The 20,359-nt window shown below is 32.4% G+C and overlaps 1 protein-coding gene across 1 annotated transcript in view; it reads left to right on the forward strand.

Annotated features, from left to right (window-relative positions):
- LOC134697961 (uncharacterized) overlaps positions 1 to 18,634 on the forward strand; it is a 28,931-nt gene extending 10,297 nt beyond the window's left edge. Inside the window, exons 2-5 of the mRNA XM_063560246.1 lie at positions 15,267 to 15,279; positions 16,582 to 16,720; positions 17,220 to 17,317; positions 18,549 to 18,634. Of these exons, the coding sequence (XP_063416316.1) occupies positions 15,267 to 15,279; positions 16,582 to 16,720; positions 17,220 to 17,317; positions 18,549 to 18,625 (327 nt within the window). The 3' untranslated portion in view covers positions 18,626 to 18,634. The remainder of the gene's footprint in view (positions 1 to 15,266; positions 15,280 to 16,581; positions 16,721 to 17,219; positions 17,318 to 18,548) is intronic.
- The last annotated feature ends 1,725 nt before the right edge of the window (positions 18,635 to 20,359 follow it).

The following is a 20,359-nucleotide window of genomic DNA, read 5'->3' on the forward strand; positions in this document are numbered from 1 at the left end:
CTAAGCAAACAATTGCATTCATCTCAATTGCATTCCACTGAATTTGCTTCATGATATTTATTGTATGTGTACATTTACAAATGATAAATCGTGCATTTATGTTTCATTTATTCATTGATGGTACGAGCTACTGATCAAAACATAACGCCCAATCATTTCGGTAGACAGGAAGTGTTTGAGTTGTGAATCTAAAAAAGCATCACACAGTATAACTGACTTATATAAATCTTGAAATCAAATTTGAGAAATCATTGTATTGTAGTTCCTGAGAAAAATGCGACGACAATTTTCTACTAAACTGTCATGTAATGAGTAATGAATTTGAAAACGCATCACACGACATAGCCGACTTCAATAAACCTTTCAGAAATCCTTGTAATGTAGTTCATGAAAATTATGCAAAGAAGATATTTATGGGACGGACGGACGAACTGACGGATGGACGGTTAGACGGACGGACAGACAGAGATAAAACAGTATACCCCCACTTTTTCAAAGCGGCGGTCTAATGATTGGGTCAACATTCATGACATTACAATACTATTATGATATAATTATCTTTAAAGCCCTATAAGCCTCAGCCACCAAGACAAAATACAAAAAAAACAACTAACACATTGATATCAAATAAAAGTCGGTATCAAGACATGTACTCCATAATTCAAAAGAACTAACAATTTAATCATCACCCCCCTCCCCCCCCCCCCCCCCCCCCATAATAGTAAAGTTTTTTGTGTTAACATCGAAAAATTATCCTATTTATCTTACTTTTTAAAGTTCTTACATGTGTTCGAAATATGGTGAAAGAGTTCCTCCCTCAAATTATTATGAAGTGAGCATTCGATTAAAAAATGACTCTCATCCTCAACTTTATCAGCTGTACAATATGATTTTTTTTTATCTCGCATTTTCAATGAACCACCTTTCTTAAAATCAATTATATTTAAATATTTTTCTTCTTCTTGAAAACAATCCTTAAATGAAAAATAAGTGTCAAGTTTCAAACAAAACACATCATGCACTACGTTTTTAAAATTAGACAATTTGACAAAGACATGCACAAGCAGGACAAGAATGTCACACATTGTCTTAGATTTTTTACTAGTTTGTTATTGGCTTTCATACTGCACTCATTCTATTTGAAAAGTCAAAATGCGTTGACTGTATATTTCTGCGACAAAATTAATTTACATAAAACTCAGATGAGTGATACAAGGAGAGAAAGTGTTGCGACTAAAGAGGGCGGGTAGTGTTATCCAACTCCGATATATTTATTTATGTAGTTAAAAGTAGGGGAAAACCTCACTCCCCTGATACGCGAAAAGGGGGGAACCGAAGATCTAGTTAAGTCTTAGATGCATGATTTTTTTATTAGTTGTTAGTGGCTTTGAACTAGCTTTCAGATAAATGCGAGTACTCTCAGATCTGTTCCTAGTGTCTTTTTTGTTGACGGGATGTACAAGTACCCGGCCACGTCCACTTGTATTTTTGTTAAAGCCTTTTTCAACTGTTTTTTATAGTTCGTTCTTATGTTGTACTGTTATACCACTGTCGCAGGTTAAGCGAGGGTTGGGATCCCGCTAACATGTTAAACCCCATACATTATTTATGTACGTGCCTGTCCCAAGTCTGGAGCCTGTAATTGAGTGGTTGGCGTTTGTTTATGTGTTACATATTTGTTTTTCGTTCATATATTTATACAAATAAGGCCGTAAGTTTTCTCGTTTTAATTTGTTTTACATTTTCATATCGGGGCCTTTTATAGCTGACTATGCGGTATGAGCTTTGCTCATTGTTGAAGGCCGTACGGTGACCTACATTGTATAGTTGTAAATGTATGTGTGATGTTGGTCTCTTGTGGATAGTTGTGTCATTGACAATCGTACCACATCTTCTTTTTTTATAAAGAAGGTAAGATCAAGACACACATGCAAAAAATAGCGAAATAGAACAGCACAGACTGATATTTGACACACAAACAACGAAATATAAAGATAGATAAAGTACCTTGACACGTTAAACGAATATTGGACGAGGGTAAGGACTTAGCAGTTGCTATAGGCATGTGTATCCAATTTACTGAGACAAATATCCCGCATTGAAAGAATAATTATAATCAAGACGGACAACCACACATATCATAGAGAACGGATTTGGTCTTTTTAGAGAAAATTTACACACAAGAAAAACGCATTGTCGGAATAATGGGCTGTCGGAGTAATGGGTTGTCGGAATAGTGGGCTGTCGGAGTAATGGGCTGTCGGAATAGTGGGCTGTCGGAGTAATGGGCTGTCGGAATAATGGTTGTCGGACTAATGGGATGTCACCAACCGATCGTATAAATACGCGAACATTTCTTAGTGCAAAATGACAATCCGTATCGCTTGTTATAAATTCATTTCTTCAATGAATACTAAAAAAATTGTTTAGCAAACAAATAAATAAGATATAAATGTCTGTTGACGTTAGAAATGTGTACATATCTTTTCTATATTTATAAATTTAGATCAATCAGTGCTGTTTATTTGGTATTTTTATTGACGTAATCGTTCTTGTACCTTCAAACTGTCGTTACCGTGAAAACTTTAGAAGTGTGCTAGTTCATAGTGCACTTTACAAAAGATTCAGCACCCAAATGACGTTTTTAGAGGACTGCACAGCAGTTATTTATAAAGGGAAATTTTAAAGATTTATAGATATAAGAAGATGGTGCATGAGTTCGAATGAGACAACTTTCCATCAAAGTAATAATTTGTTTCAAATAAACCATTATAGATCAAAGTAGGGCCTTAAACACGGAGCCTTAGCTCACAGCGAACACCACGCTATATAGGAACCAAAAATTACTAGTGTTAAACCATTCAAACAGGAAAACCAACAGTCTAATTTGTATAAAAAAGGAGATTCAAAAGTTCAGGTCACATTTTGTCGAATCAATCTGAACGAGGACAGTATGATTCATCTTTGTCACAAGTTAGTTTCATTGTTATCAATAAAGAAAGTCTTCCATGCGTGCGTTGCGAGCATATCAGATATATATATTATTTCGTTGCGTTTATTATAAAATTTGCTAAATGTTATATATAGGAACAATAATTTTGATACTTAGCTAATTGATTACAACAAACCTCATCGGTACTGGCATTTTCTAATTTTGAAAATGGTGGATTGAACCTGGTTTTATAGCGCTAAACCTCTCACGTGTATGACAGTCTCATCAAATTCTGTCTTATTTTCAACGATGCGTGAACAGAACAGACATACTAGGTAAAATTGTCAAAATATGGGTACAGCAGTAAAATATTAATACTAATAAGTACTTATATTGATATAACAAAAACACCGCTATGATATTTTAAAAGTATCGCATTGATATTAGAACTAATAGCATTTGTTTTTTATGTATATAAGAAAACACAGCACTTCAAATTTTACACGGACATAAACGTTTGCTTCTTACTAACTTCTGAATGTATATTTAGACTCAATTGTTGTTTATAAGTTTTAAAGTTAGTATTTTCTTAATTTTTCGTTGCCAAAAACAACATTTTTCGCATGGAATGTCTGCATATTTACAATTGATATTAGACAATATCGCTATGTGATATAAGAAAAGTTTTTATCGATTCGCTTCTTCCATAGACTGATGATACAAACAAAACCGTGGTCAGCAATATATAACATAAATTTTATATAGAAAATAATACATGGCAAAATCCGTATCATATGTCGTATCATCCCGAGACATCAATATCAGCCCGAGGGCCCTTAGGCCCGAGGGATGATATTGGTCGAGGGTGATACGACATGTTATACGGATTTGGCCATGTATTATACGCTTTATCATATATTTCAACAGAAGAGTTTTATATTATATGAACTGTTTTCTGATCCATAGCACTGGGTTACCTTCAGTTCTGCTTTTGTCTTGTTTCAAAGCTTTAAAATAACTGCTCAATTATTTATACGAAGCACCTAGGTTACCTTACAATCTGTTGTTTTGAAAATATTTTGTTTATTTTTGTATTATCGAGTGTTTTGTATTTTTTATAGTTGCATTTAGTGTGCCAAAAAAATTGTTGTAAAAACTTGATGTTCTTGACGTTACATACCAAACAATGACGTCATTAATAAATTGACCTTTTTTTTTAATTTTTTTTTTAATATTTAAAAAAAAAAAAAAAATTTTAATAGAAAAAAAACTCTTAAGCAAAAAAAACCCCAAAAAAACTGACAAGTTTAAAAAAAAAAAAAAAAAAAAAAAGGTATGCGATACGGGTTTTACCATGCGATACGGGATATGCGATACGGGTTTAGCCATGCGATACGGGGTATGCGATACAGGGTAGGTGATACAGACTGGAAAAAAGAACCTTTATTAGATATACAAAATAGCTGTATTTTGTACTAAATATATGATAAAAACCAATATACAGCTAGTAATACGACTCTTAGATCTCTTTATCAACCGGGTCCACAAAGTTAATGACATCAAACGAACAAGAGCTCTCCCATTAGAACTTTATTCTAACTTACAAAAACTTTCAATCTAATCAAAATTAGTTCTCCGCACTTGCTCCAGTTCAATTTATGGTTCTCATTGTCATTTCGATCTTATACAAAACTAAAATCAAGAATTAGGATGGAGAAAAAACTATACATTTAAGTCCAACGTTAAATCGGCGGATAATAAAACATTCATAGGAAAACAAAATGTATAATTTTGTACTTGCTACGAAGCTAGAAAACCGAGTCCTTATTAGAGTTATTGCCCTTTTATGATGATTTTTTTTTACATTTTTTGCGTCTTTGCCTTATATCACAACAACTATAATAGATATTTGGAAACTTCATTAAACAAAAATTAGCAGCAAGACAAGATTTAAAAACAAGATAATCTAGAGGAAATGTTAACCTTTCTCGGCTGATGCGTATCCAGGGGGAGGGTTCCGGGGGTTTGAACCCCCCTTTTTTCTAACGATCAATGCATTTGAACGGGGACATATAGTTGGAACGCCACGCCCCCTTTTGTTCTGGGTTGGGAATCCCCTTTTAAAAATGGCTGCATCCGCCCCTGATCAGAGTACATTACATTTTCATATGCTTTATATTCATCTGATAGACAACAACATTTTTATTCGTATTTGTTAGGTGTTTTTTTGGCGAACGGAGGTTTCATTTTAAGTGTAACTATGATGGCTATGCGCGAAATATGCAGTGTTTTGGAGGATATAATATTCTTGATTAATCTTTGTTTATCATGATAAAATTTTCACTTCTTTCCAGGATAGAATATAAAGTATTTCAAAAATCGCCTCAACCTAAAGATCTCTAATTCAAGTACGGTGTGGTTTTGTTATACGTGCAGGTAAGAAGTGCGTTGAATTTATAACCGCATGTATATATATATCATATATGATATTATTATATTTTTTGCAAATTTGTCCATTTAAGTAATTCTTGTGATCAACGATAACATTTTGCGCTTTTAAGATTTGATGTAAGAGGAATATCAGTCCAGATCAATTTAGAAAATAATGAAAATAGAATATCACAAAGTTAACATGTTTGCCTATTGAAGTCGTCATTTTATGCCTCGTTCACACGTACATTTAATTCGAATTGAATTCGAATCGAATTCGCTAATCCCGTTCACACACTCTTCTTTTTTTTTAATTCGAATTGATTCGAATTATCTAATTCGCACTAGAAATACGCTTTTGTCAATATGAATTAAAAGTTAACGTCGTTTGGACAGTAAAGCGAATTTGACGCGCATTGTAATTCGAATTAGAATTGACGTAAGAACGTTAAACGTTTCGAATGCGAATTAAACTAATTACGTGTGAACTCAGCACTAAATAGCAGTACATTTTAATTTTATGTTTAATATTTTCATATTCAAAGACAGTGTTACTCTAGTTATTATGACTGTCTAGGTCATAAATGGGTGTTGTCCACATAGTTATAAATGTACTGGTTATAATATAGTTTGTTATAGCTGTACAACTTATTATACTTCAGGTTCATCAGGACCAAGTGCAATGAATTATGGGTAAATAAAATTATTCGAAAACGCTTTATAAAAAATTAGAATAGTAAAACAATTTCAATGGTAAAAGTGGAAGACCAATACCCGTCTTTGATATTACAGCAAATTAAAACCAGCAAACTCATAATTCGAGGACATCACGACAACTGACAAAAATGAAATTAAAACCCAAACATTTCACACTGGATACATAAAAAAAATCAAGTTGATTTTTTTCTCTATTGTGTTTTTTTTCATTGTTTTTTTTTTTATATATTTATGTTTATTACAGAACATGCCAGTAGTTTTATTTATATATTGTTCAATGAGTGAATTATTTTTGCGTAATGGGAACCCGATCTGTGAAAGCATATTTGTTTGTTTCTGAATCCTTGGTATTTATTCTAAATGTGATATATCGTTATGTAATGATTTATTTCATTGTATAGTGTTTGAAGTAAAAACTTAGCAACAAGAACCACAACAAAATGCGGAGGTGTTCTCAGGTGCTCTGGAAGGGATAGCAAATCCGACTTCGTAACGTTTCTTATATTGTACACACACAGTGATATGTCGAATTTTGTGATGACATTTAAAAAAAATCAGTATGAGATAGTGGACTTTATTATTATCTTAGTTTTCATTTTCTATATAAAATAAGAACATAATAATTTCACTATTTTTCAAATAGCCAGTAGCTAAATTTTCACAAAATTTCAAAATGCAGCCACGGGACTATATCGAAAGAAATATTGGAAGTGATCAATCAACTATGATCGTAATTTGAAACAAAAACCAGAAACCCAACAATATTTGATAAGAATGCAGTTCTAAACAAATGGCAACTCTACGACAGATCCATCCATTGGATCACTGATCAGTGAAGGTTTAACAACACATTTTACATTCAAAACTACTCTATATATCAGCACAACAAAGTTAAATCTGCAAAATTTAAATCTAAACATATATTATAGTACATGTCGGCAACACGTGATGGCGTCCACATTTTATTTTCGGAGGAATGAATTACTGTAATAAAACAAGTAAAATATTTAAAGAAAGATTAATAACGGGAAAAGAAGCAGGAGCCGTTATATTGTAGGATAACATTATTTGAATAATTACATGACTTTTTTTGTTCTTTTTTAGAAAAATAGTTGGAGGTTTAATAAGTTGACTCGTCGCGCCTATTGCTTTCAACACACAAGTTGAAAATGTTTTCTTAACTTCTGCGGAAGCTATGCTGAACTTAAAATATGTGATGAAGCTTTTTATGATTAAGCATGTGTTAAAGCTGTGCCACTAAATACGCTGTAATACGCAAATGTGCCACTTTGAGGTGTGAATTCTGACGAAGTGGTTCCGATAGTAATTTACGAGGTACTTTCTAATGTTGACTATTTTAATGAACAAACTTATTTGTACGTAATATATATATTTAGCACCCCTTGCTGTAATTAACTAGTGAAAATAACCAAAATAATGAATTCCTAAAATTAAACAAGACTTACCTTGGTTGAATCAGTATGATTGGAGTTTGATGAGTCACGAGACTCAATGAGGTATAACATGATATAATGATTGCTTAATGTTTTGGGAACATAAATAAGTCACACTTCTTACTTCATTGATATATGAAAATGCTTTGAACAAGAGAGATTTAAATGTTGATAGAGAATATCTTTAAAGTTCCAGAGAACAAGCTTAATACATCTATGCTGCTATGGTACATTTAGTTCTTGCTGAATTAATTTTTTCATGATTCCTCCAATTTACTACAATAAAAAAATAATGGCGAGTGAGAAATTAATAGAAAACAGAAAATTTCTGCATTGCCGCAAATTTCATTTTCCCGCAAGATTCACACAATTACAATTAAAATGGCGGGTGTAACTGTCAGTCCCATAGTGCTCTCCAAAAAGAAACATTTACAGTTGTTTCTAAGGGCTTGTTTTCCGACTAGAACACTCATTATGATACGTTTTTATTTTAGTTGCGGACACAATACCAGGAAATGAAGATAGCATAAAAGAAACAGAAATCCAACAACAAACTGGTTCTGAATCTCGATTAGAAAACGGAAATGTTTCTGACATACTAATACCAATTCGAGGCTCAATCGAACCAGGATATTCACCACCTCCTTACCAACATTAGATATAAATTATGACGAGCCAATAATAAAATAAAAATATTGGTGTTACTTATTTTAGGTATTTTTTTAGATATTTTTGTCATGTATAGCTCATGTAGCTCTTTAACGGTTTTTGGTACTTATACATCTTTGGATTTCAAATGTTTGGCTTTTAGCGTTCCTGATGAAGGTAAATCCAGAAAAGCGATTCGGACGCATATAATTATTAAACGTGTTGTTTTCAATTTTTTACATCTCCGGGTCAATATTTCTGCTGGTGGACTATCAGTCCCCGAGGGTACCATCAGCTCAGTAGTCAGTACTTCGGTGCTGACATGATTTATAAAACTTTACTAAAATTGTCCGTTTATCAATTTCGAAATTATTATGAAACTAAGGTTTCAACTCCCTCAGGCAAAGTTGACTTTTAAATTAGATGAATTTGGCTATTTATTTTAGTTTTTTTTGTCATATAGCTCTTCAACGGTTTTCGGTACTTATACAGCTTCGGATTTATAATGTTTGGCTTTAAGCGTTCCTGATGAAGGTAAATCCAGAAAAGCGTTTTGGACGCATAGATTTATTTAACGTGTTGTTTTCATTTTTTTTTTTATGTCTTCTTGATACTTGATAGCTAAAATTATCATTATAGCAATTTATTGGTCACTTTTACCGATTTAACGTTTCGCATATATCTTTTTTAATTTTGATTGTAATGAAAGTGTTTACATTCAATTTTCAGTATTATCTTCAACCTGTAAAATATATATGTGCGTTCAGTATTAGGATACTATACATATTTATGTAATAATATACATCATGTTTTGATTGCCTTTTCTTTATTATACTTCTAATACATATGAGGGAATGTTGACTTGCATATTGTACAGGTTAGGGGGAGGGTTGGGATCCCGCTTACATGTTTAACCCCGCCACATTATTTATGTATGTGCCTGTCCCAAGTCAGGAGCCTGTAATTCAGTGGTTGACGTTTGTTTAAGCGTTTCATAATTGTTTTTCGTTCATTTTTTTTTATTTAAATAAGGCCGTTAGTTTCTCGTTTGAATTGTTCTACATTGTCATATCGGGGCCTATTATAGCTGACTATGCGATATAGGCTTTGCTCATTGTTTAAGGCCGTACGGTGACATATAGTTGTTAATGTCTGTGTAATTTTGGTCTCTTGTGGACAGTTGTCTCATTGGCAATCATACATACCAAATCTTCTTTATTATATTGCATATTGGCAATTATTTTTCGAATAGAGCTTGATACTTTCTCTCTTCAATGGATTTTAACACATCTGGAATACGAACACCTTTGGATATAATTAACGATTTCACTGCCAGACAGAACGTGTCCAATGATAAAACTATAGCCAGCCATAGAAATGTGATAATTACTGAAATTAAGTTACAATGATACGTTTATATAAGTGAAATAAAGTTTAAGAAAATTAACCCACATAAGAAAAAACAATTTGAACAGAAAATGGTTAGTTTCATGTAATTTTACCCTTTATAAATTCGGTTCCATTAAAATGTAAGTCGAGTATAGTGATATGTGTATGCTAAACAGAAGCGATGCAATAACTCGGGGGACTGTTGCAAGGCAATTTTTGTTCTACCTTTCAAACATAAACTTCGCGTCCACTATTTACATTTTATGCATATTAAGGACGAGAACACATAAGCAATATATTTGTATAAATTGACCGGGATAATCGGCGAGAAGTTTGAAATAATTCTGGCAAAATGGAGTAGGACAGAATCTAACCTTGAAACAGGCCACCCATATACTCATTCGAAAGTTATCACAAAGGTTCCTTAACATTCAGAGAGCTTGCCACTATCTCTATAGCAGGCATCGGATTTAACATTGTCATTCTTACCGGACATGACCGGGTAAAACAAATTGTATTTTAATAAATACTATTAGCCCCCTCCCGCTTTTACACACAAACACACACAACATTGAGATGTTAATCAGTATGCGACAAAATCCCTCAAGACATCTTTTTGACCTTGCAAAAAACTTGTTGTTCACGTTGTCATTTGTACCGGAGACGTTGAAAGAAGAAGATTAGGACAGGTAATTATTTAAGACGAGTTGCAGGATTAGTCAAATAAAGTTTTGCTTCCCGACAGGTTGTCTTAACGGAACTAGTTCTAAGGTTTGGCGTTCCACATCTCTCACTATTGCAGTGAGTGTTTGCTGTTAAACCATACCTTAGTGCTACTCTGTTTTTTCAATAGTTTTATACATACATTTAAATAATATCTAATACGTCAAAAGTTTACAACAGTTGAAATAGCATCCATACAATCGTTTTAAAGGTATCAGCCCGGTTGCTTACATTAAGGTTTCAGCACAGTTTCATACCTTTTAGTTTGTAGCCCAGTTTGATAAATATATGTTGAGCCCCTTTCCTTACATTGAGTATTTTGACCAGCTCCATACATTTAGGTTTCAGACCAGATCCTCACATTGAGGTTTCAGACCAGATCCACACATTGAGGTTTCAGACTATAGTTCCAAACAATGGTTTGAATAGTTATCAAAGGTCCCAGGATTGTAATTTAATACGCCAGACGCGCGTTTCGTCTACATACAACTCATCAGTGATGCTCAGATCAGAATAGTTATAAAGGCAAACAAGTTCACAGTTGAAGAGCGTAGAGGACCTGAAATTCACAAAAGTTGTGCCAAATACGGCTAAAGTAATCTTTTCCTGGGATAAGAAAATCCTTAGTTTTCTTCGACAAATTCAAAGTTTTGTAACAGGAAATTTATAAAATGACCATATAATTGATATTCATGTCAACACCGAAGTGCTGACTACTAGGCTGGTGATACCCTCGGGGACGAAACGTCCACCAGCAGTGGCATCGACCCAGTGGTGTAAATAGTTATCAAAGGTACCAGGATTATAATCTAGTACGCCAGACGCGCGTTTCGTCTACATAGGACAAGTATATCGGTCTGAAAGGGTTTTAAACAGTTTTGATATATCAGGTTCGGATTAGGTTGATAGGTGTTGAAATTCGTTTCATGTAGTATTTGTATTATATACATGTAGATTGAGGTACGAAAACAATTCCCATGGCTGGTGTAAGAAACAGGACACAGATAAAGGAAAAGATGAAATAATTCTAAATGGTATGAACTAATCCCTTACGACAGTTAATAAGAATGGGACGGAACTATGAAGCAATACAACTAAGAAACAATTAGTATTATACTGTTACGAATTTTCCTTAACCGGCATGTTAAGTTAAACCCTTTTTAACTGATTTGTATGTTGTGCTGTTACACCACAGTCCCATGTTCGTAGGAGGGTTGGGATCCCGCTTACACATTTTCCCTTCACTTTGTGCATGTATATGCCTGTCCCTAGTCAGTGGTTGTCATTTGTTGATGTTTTACATATTTGTTTTTTCGTTCATTTTCTCTACATAAATAGGCCGTTAGTTTTCTCGTTTGAATAGGGTCACATTTGTCATTTCGGGGCTTTTTATTGCAGACTATGCGTTACGGGCTTTGTTCAATATTGAAGGCCGTATGATGACCAATAGGTGATAAAGTCTGTCTCATTTGGTCTCCTGTGAAGAGTTGTCTCATTGGCAATCATACCAAATTTTCTTTTTTTATATGTATATATTCATATATATGGGCAAGTTCACAGGTCAATGTCAGGGGCGGGGTAGGGTTATTTCCTTATTGAGCTACATGTATGACAAATTCATAGACTTTTAACATGTCCGTATCTCAACCTTGCATTGTTCCACCAGTCCTTGTTGTTATAATCCTTAACTCCGTAACTGCATCTAACATGTATGTGAAAATTTAACTGTTTTTCTGCAAAATTACGATGCACCTATTTATGTACACATATCAATATGTGAACTTTGTTTTAATGTCCAAATCAAAACCATTTTGTTTTACTTTGGGTGCCTACACATATATGTACAAAGAGGCTATACCACACTTGATCTATCAGAGTTACTACCGTATAGCGGGTTATTTTCGCGGACAGAACTAAATCGCCAAAATAAATTCCGCCAAATTAAAGGTGTACATACAAAGGTATTAATAAAAGTTTTTAATCCGCCAAAATAATAACCGCCAAATTATTTCGTATACCTTGTTCAATGAAAATCGCGAAATTTTACACCCGCGAAAATAACCCGCTATACGGTATAACAGGGATATTGAAATAATTTTGGCCACCTATGAGTTTTATATTGCAGGAGTTTATAGGGGATTATAACCATACATATTCACAAAAAGACTCCTGTTATTGTATTGATCAATTCAAAAGAATGTTCAATACATATTTTTGTCATGGATGTTGTCAATGATTTGTAGCTGTGGTGTCACTAGTGCAAAATGGCGGCATATTGCAAGCTTTATTTTTTCGTTATAGTCTGCGAAAAATGTTTAGTCGCTATACACAATAAAGTCTGCAATTTTCGGATACAAATACTTTTATATACACTGACATGTTTTCTCACTATAAGATATAGCATATTTAAGGCTGGACAGTTGTAGTGTTGAAAATTTAAGATTAAATGTTAAAATATAGTGGGCGAAATTAACGCTGGTATGTTATAATGCTACTACACATGTCTAAAACGATTGAAAGGTTCTGATTAACATACCAAAATTGTTTAATTTGTGGTGCTAAAATGAACATAAAACATGTCTGTTATCGATCGGCAATGGAAATATTTCGGATCATATGATTATTTGTACCATACACGTATTGTCCGGGTTGAATTAAACTATCCTTATTATGGTTATCATTATTAAATTGATCAAGAAATAAAGAGAATTCTACAAACAAGTGAGAATTATAGAAAATTAATAATTCTTGCATGTGCATTATCGACCCTTCGAAGCACCACATGTCGACTATGAAAGACTCCCAGAAATGTAAGTGAATAGTTAAACACGACAACTGCTTAACTCAGTAGGACGTATATTGATAGAGAAAAAACCTAAATGGTCTAAATAATAGGATCGCATCCGAACCGAATGAGTATCATATAAATTTTGTCCGACCATACATGTTAATTTGACCATATGGGGATACGTATATGATAATGACCATGGGCGTAATGTCTAAATATTGATACGGCATGAACAGAAATTAATTAGTCAGTTTATAATCCGAATCGTTTTTGGTAGTTGGCCAATAGCTTTATTGTAATAACACAATTCAAAAGGGACCATGAACACATGTATAATATGTCTTTGTATTTAAAACCCATATCGTTCGCATAAGATAAATGATTTCCAAATACTTTATTTATGGACACAAAACATGAATAATCCCTTGGATTGAATTTATATAGTTCTTTCTTAGAATTAATACAGCGATACAACTCTCCTAATATTCTTTCTCCACTACACAAAGACAACAGTAGTATACCGCTGTTCGAAATTCATAAATCGATTAAAAAAAAACCAAATCCAGATTACAAACCGAAACTGAGGGAAACACATCCAATATAAGAGGAGAACAACGTTACGACAACAACAGTAACCCAACACTATAATATCTGCTGGTACATGTTAATGGTATTTTACAGACTAATCAATTGTATTATCTTTTGCGTTATTTACGTTTTATTTACTATATTCATGTATAACATTTGTATGTTTGTTTTGCCCTAAATATTTACCGGACTTAATGTCTCTAGGATTTTTACATTTGTTCAGAAATGTCAAACCCATATTAACTTCCTTTTCTTTCTTTAAGATGTGATGAAACAGTGAATGCAGGGCATATTATCAGCAGTATTATGTAATTGTGTGTACAAAACCTACAAGGAACATTTAATTATAGACTTTCCGATTGGATTTTCCTCTGCGTTCAGTATTTTTGTGATTTTACTTTTTAATACTGTGGCCGCATCTTACGGTGTGCATGTGAAATGCAATATACATGGAGTACAATTCAAAATTATGCATTTTCGTAACAATTCTTTTCGTTTGTGACTTTACATTTGCCCTCGGTGGTAAGTTAATGTAGATTCAACGCAATGGTCAAAACTTTTATAGTTTTGACATACCAATTATATTAAGCGTTATGATGCACTTAGATTGTTACACCTTGTTCAAAGTCAATGTTGAAATTATAATTTGTACAAAAGTTTACCATAAATATATCGTGCACCAATGTTGTCACAGAAAAGGAAGAGGGAAAAGATGGAAAAGACAATACATACATCACTGGAATTTAAGTGATAACCGTTTACAGTCATTTTTCTCACATGTATTATGTTTTAGTCAATAGTTACTCAGCTGCAAGGTTTTTTTTATACCATTACATCATATTTAAATCGTAACGGTTCACTGGAATTGTCTAATCGCTTTGAAAATTGACGTTGAAAAATTCGGGATGATAATCGTAATTTCTTTGTCGGATAATAGTAACTGATTTCTTGTCCCAGCCACTTTAAAAAAATGTGTTTGATCTTTACAAGTGTTTTTTTTTGTGCAGTCAGTACATGGGATTAGATTTAACATTTTTAAGCAAAGAAACATACTGCTTTTAGGGGGATTAATAAGATCTTGATTCCTGAATGATTCAAAATTATCAAAATGGCATGTCCCTAGACGCCCTATTCAACATTCAATGTTTGCAAGAAATATAAACATAAGGGTCTTACAAAGAAGTTATGCTTTTATAACGGCAGTTTAATCGTTGGCAAAAAAAAGAGCACATCAAATGGACCAGAGTGATACCGTTTTTTTGTTAATGTCCACTACGAAACGGTTCAAATCTCCTTCAGCATCTGGGTTTAAAATTATGAAAAAAATATCAGTGTACAGCTTAATACGTGCTTTGATGAATAGAATCATTGTTGTTACTATTGCAATATAGGGATTGTGGGGAAAAAATAAAATATGTAAATATGTCCACTACAAAACTGTCACCTACGAAACAAGTATTGGAGATTTTGTATATTTTCAATTATATTCGTGCAAAACAAATAACACATTTACATACATACAAACATACATTATGAAAATGATATCATTTTAAAGAGTATTTAAGATTGCACTTTTTATTTTTTTATTTATAAACAGGTCTATAAAAGAGGTATTCAAAATAACTCTAGAAATAAAAATTTCGACAAGTTGATTTCTCATTTTTTTAGGTCTGAAATTCACTCTTTTATTGAAAACGCCCTTTTAACTGACAACACTATGCATAACCTTTTAGTATATACATGTACCTGTTAAGGATATTGAAATGAAGCAGCTGTCGAGTCAGGTATTGTGGAAAGTAGATATTTTAATTTCTTTCAAAGTGTCAATGTTATATGCGCGTTAAAGGCTTTTTTGTTTGGGAGAAAATACATGGGATTAGCAATATCCCATATCCCAAAAATGCAAAACTGTAGTTCCTAATTTCTCGTCAAACTGTCTCTGGCGAATACTAAACGTTTTTCCTACTTCATTATGGCATAATAGGGTATAGAATTGAATCAGCAGTGGCTTCCCAGGGGCAGAAATAGTACATATAGCCACCTGCAATAAATGATTTAAAACAATATTTACTACATTTACTATGTTTTTATTCAGGATAAAACAATGTCTTTTAACAGTCGTAATCACAAATCTGATGTAGGGTGACACATGCGTTTCGCCCGACAATTATTGCCATCTATCATAATTTCCTTTCAAATTGCCTCTTCGCATAATTCCCATATTTTGTGACATTCCTAGTTCTTGGAGTTTTCTGTATTTTAACATAGTTCGTGTTTTTCCCATTTCCAAATTTTTTGAAGCTTGTTCACCCTTCCAATTTTATGATATAATATTATGTAGCTGTATTCATTAGAACTATTAATAATATATGCACAAAAAGAAATGTCATAAGATGTTGAAACGTGATTACTTCATCACCATAATTTCGTCATGTGCTACCAGATATACGTTTTTAGTGTCAATATCAATAAAATACTATCCAGTTACGATAATCTTCTCATTTTTTAATACCATAATTACAATTATCTTTTTTCCGAGTAACTATTATCATCCCGAGTTTTTCAACGGCAAATTCCAAAGCGCTTAGACAATTCCAGTCCACCGTTACGATTCAAATATAATGTAATGGAATAGAAAAACCTTGCAGCTGAGTAACTATTGACTAAAACATACTACATGTGAGAAAAATGACTGTAAAGATTTCACCTATATCTGCCGTCGCCATATTGGGATAGTCATAATTCCAGTTACGATTATCACTTTAATACCAGTGACTGAAGTAGTGCCCAGGAAATTGGAATTGTTATGTTGCATGTATTAATAAAGCATTGGCCATGCTAAGAAATATTTTAATATTTGTTGTTTGTGAAAAACATTCAAAAATATAATGATAATTTGTTCTATTTTCAAGGAACGTGCACTCCTGGTTACTATGCTTATGTAAGTACTTGGGGATGTTGTCCTCATGGTTTCGATTGTACTGCAGCAAAATCCACTAAGACTTATCATTATCATACATCAACATCAGAGAAAAGTGCACCTACTGTTGGGTAAGCAAATTAAAAAAAGCCAAATCCATCTGAGGCCAACTTTGCATGAGGGGGTTGAAACCTCAGTTTCTTAATAATTTCGAAATTTATAAACGGGCAATCTATAAAAGATCGATTTATTCTCCTAAACGAAAAACAGGATTTTTAAATGAAAAATTATTCTCTGGCGCATCAACGTTCTTCTTAGACACTGGTGACGTTTTATAAAGTTTGAGTAGCAGCTTCAAGTCCTGATATATCGAAGGAATTTGGAATGTATATCCTGTATGCAGGTGAAGTTGGTAACATACTTTAATCGTATTAGTTGTTGATGTTTTGACTCATGAATCCTACAAATGTTCACAACTGCATTTTCCATTGAAAAATAGTATAACCAAAGAAAAGTAGTATAGCAGAAATAATAGAATCATATTTGCTTATTATTTTTTTTTATGTATTTATTTATATATTTATTGGTTAACGCAATATGCAAAATTATTTATTTGAAATCTATTTATAGACAAATAATTGGATACAGCATTAGTGGTGTAGTTGGCTTCATTTTCCTAGCTCTTTTTATGGTGACCGGCTATCTAAAGTGTACTAAACAGTCATGTGGTATGTTATACTTATCTAATATCTAAAATTATGAGACGAGCAAAGATCAATATAACATTGCTTTATTTCAGCATTATCAAATTTAACCATATTTTTATTTTTCCATGATACTTGATTTGATAAAAAGGATATGTCGATTAAACATCAACCTGACAGCAACCAAACAATAAAGATAATCAAAAGACATATAAACGGCAACATACAGTCTTCAAATATCGAAGTCTGTCTACACAATATGCCAACCTCCGAGTTTACCACCACTTCAAAAAAAGATGTCAATAATTTAGTTCTATTATTAGCACTAGTTTTGATCTCCAAATAACGAAAACATTTCAGATATGATACACAATTAATCGCATATATTAAATATGAAATTGCCAGTTTTGATGAACACTATTTATAAACTTAAAATAAGAAGATGTTATATGATCTCAACGAGTCACTAATTCTACAGATACATGGATATGTTTGTCATACATGTACATTTAATACACAAAGAACCAACCTGTTTTCATCGATAAAAATTTCCTACGATTCGAGACACATTTTTGTTTTTGTATACATGTATTTATCTAAAATATTATTTGGTTGGATATATTGAAACATTGAAAACTCATTTATTTGATCGGTTGTTCGAAAAAAATTGAAAACAGATTAAAATAATACCAAAATCTTCTTAAAAACGGAAAAAAATCACTTCTTTTAAGCTTTTGACTCACGTGAGGAGACATTCACAAACATTGACAGCACTCAGCAAACACTTTTTTCCTTGTAAAAAAAATCTTATTAATGGTTGGTCAAATAGTTACGTTTCTTGATATTGTTTGTAAACAGGCTTTAGCTCTTACGTGTTCAGGTTCTTCTGTGTCTTTTTCATTGCAGTCACACATTCCATATTGCCTGATAGAACCCGAACATTTCATTTTAAAAACGAAAGGTATCATTTGCGCCCATAATAAAAATCCACCTAATTGCACCAATTCTATAAATTTAGTTTTTAACTCTGACTCTGAAAATAGACTCTGATTTTTACGGTAACAGAAAAAAATATAATATAGCAATATGGGATGCATTGTTGAAGGGGTGTTTTATTATAAAATACGTATTGTTTTGTGTGAAATGTTTATACAAATGGAGATAAATAGAAGATGTAATATGACATTCAACAGAAGACCAAAGAAAAGATTGAACATTTTACACACCCATATCACTATACGATTCTTCTTTTCAGACAGACCAGGACAAGTTGGAGAAATGGACACACAGACTGGTGGTCAGAATAGTGCAACAACGTCAATGCGATATTAAAAAACAGTATCCAGATAGAAATTCTACTTTTTCTTGTGTACAATCATGGATTGAGGGCTTTTTTAACGATATAACTCGTCCAACTTCTTGACAAATGTTGACATCACGTATCGAATTTTCCCATTGTTGAAGGCCTTACGATTACCTATAGTTGTTGACTTTGTGTCATTTGGTCTCTTGTAGAGAGTTGTCTCATTGTCAATCATGTCCTATCTTTTTTTTTTATAATCCCAGTAAGGCTTCGCTTGTATTTATTTGATTTTCATAAGAAATGTTTTAATTTTTATTACGATTATTACAGTTTTACCATTGATTGTGTTCTCTCTAAATTTGTAATTCTAAAATTTAATTGTAACTTCTTGATTGTGTTTGTTTGTAATTATAAATTAAATTTCTAGTGTTATACTGAAGTGTTATTATTTTTTTTTATTTTTTTTATACCATTTGATATTCTGGGGGCAGGAGGATTTGTTTTGAATCGATTATTTATTTTCGTTAACTAAGAGGCAAGGTTATCTACTTTGTGCACTATTGAAGCAAGATTTTTCTTTTTCATTAAAGCAAAGGACTCTTATTATTTATTTTCACAGCTATATTTATTATATTCGGAAACATACACTTTTTAAATTTTTTGTTTGTTTGTTTGTTTGTTTGTTTGTGGAAAAAAAGATGAATCTATGAAGAATCTGGTGCCATCTCATACTGTCAATAAGACCTGCTGAGTTATTTATTGTCAATACATTGCAAGTCAGGTAATTAATTTTCAAACTACCTCAGAACAAGCTTTATTTTTGTGATTATCAAGGATGGGTTATTTATTTTCAAAATCCTCCTCTCCCCAGAATATTCAATAGGTTGTCCCCTCATAGATAAACAAACGACTTAATACATATTTTTTAAAAGTGTAAAAGGTTCCGGAAACTAACATTTGTATAAGAATCCTTTCGAAAAGGTTCATGTTAATTTTTGTAAATTTATTCTAGGTACTTAAAAACATCTGCTAGTTTAGGTGCTGAACTTGGTAGACAACCAATAGAAAAACAAATAAAAACACAGGCAATTCTTTATTGGGCTATATTAAAAACTAAAAAACATATACCCATTACTAAAACAAAGTTATACATTAAGTAAACACATTGAGTTTCGACCAAGCAATTTATACTTGGTCCACTTTTATCAAAGATTCTACACAAGATATAAACAGTTTAAACGAAAATAATTAGCTTTAACGTTAACTTTATAAAAATATTAAAGTCAAACAAGACCAAGAATTTTATCTAAGATTTCCAAATTTTGAAACTAGACGTTCATTTAAAAAAATAAGAATATTAAGTGACCATAATTTACTGATAGAGATAGGTAGATATCTCAGAATACCTCGAGACAATAGAAAATGTCCAACTTGTAAAACCTTAGAAGATGAACATCACTTTCTCCTCTACTTTCAAATTAATAATGTATTAGGTATAAAACTTTTTAATGACAGGGCAATAAATAATCATATGTTTCCAATTCTGTCTGATACTGAAAATCTAGTAGTGCTGTAAAAATCCTTCAAATATAAACCAAGTGAAAAAAATAGGTTCCTCTATAAAACAGTCTTTATATATATATATATATATATATATATATATATATATGTATGTGTTCAACTCAGTCACTTTGTTGTTGTTACTTTTGTTTTTGTCACAAATATAATTTTACTTACATGACAATAAAGAATTAATAATGTAT

Source organism: Mytilus trossulus, chromosome 14, assembly GCF_036588685.1.
Source record: "Mytilus trossulus isolate FHL-02 chromosome 14, PNRI_Mtr1.1.1.hap1, whole genome shotgun sequence".
Classification (NCBI taxonomy): domain Eukaryota; kingdom Metazoa; phylum Mollusca; class Bivalvia; order Mytilida; family Mytilidae; genus Mytilus; species Mytilus trossulus.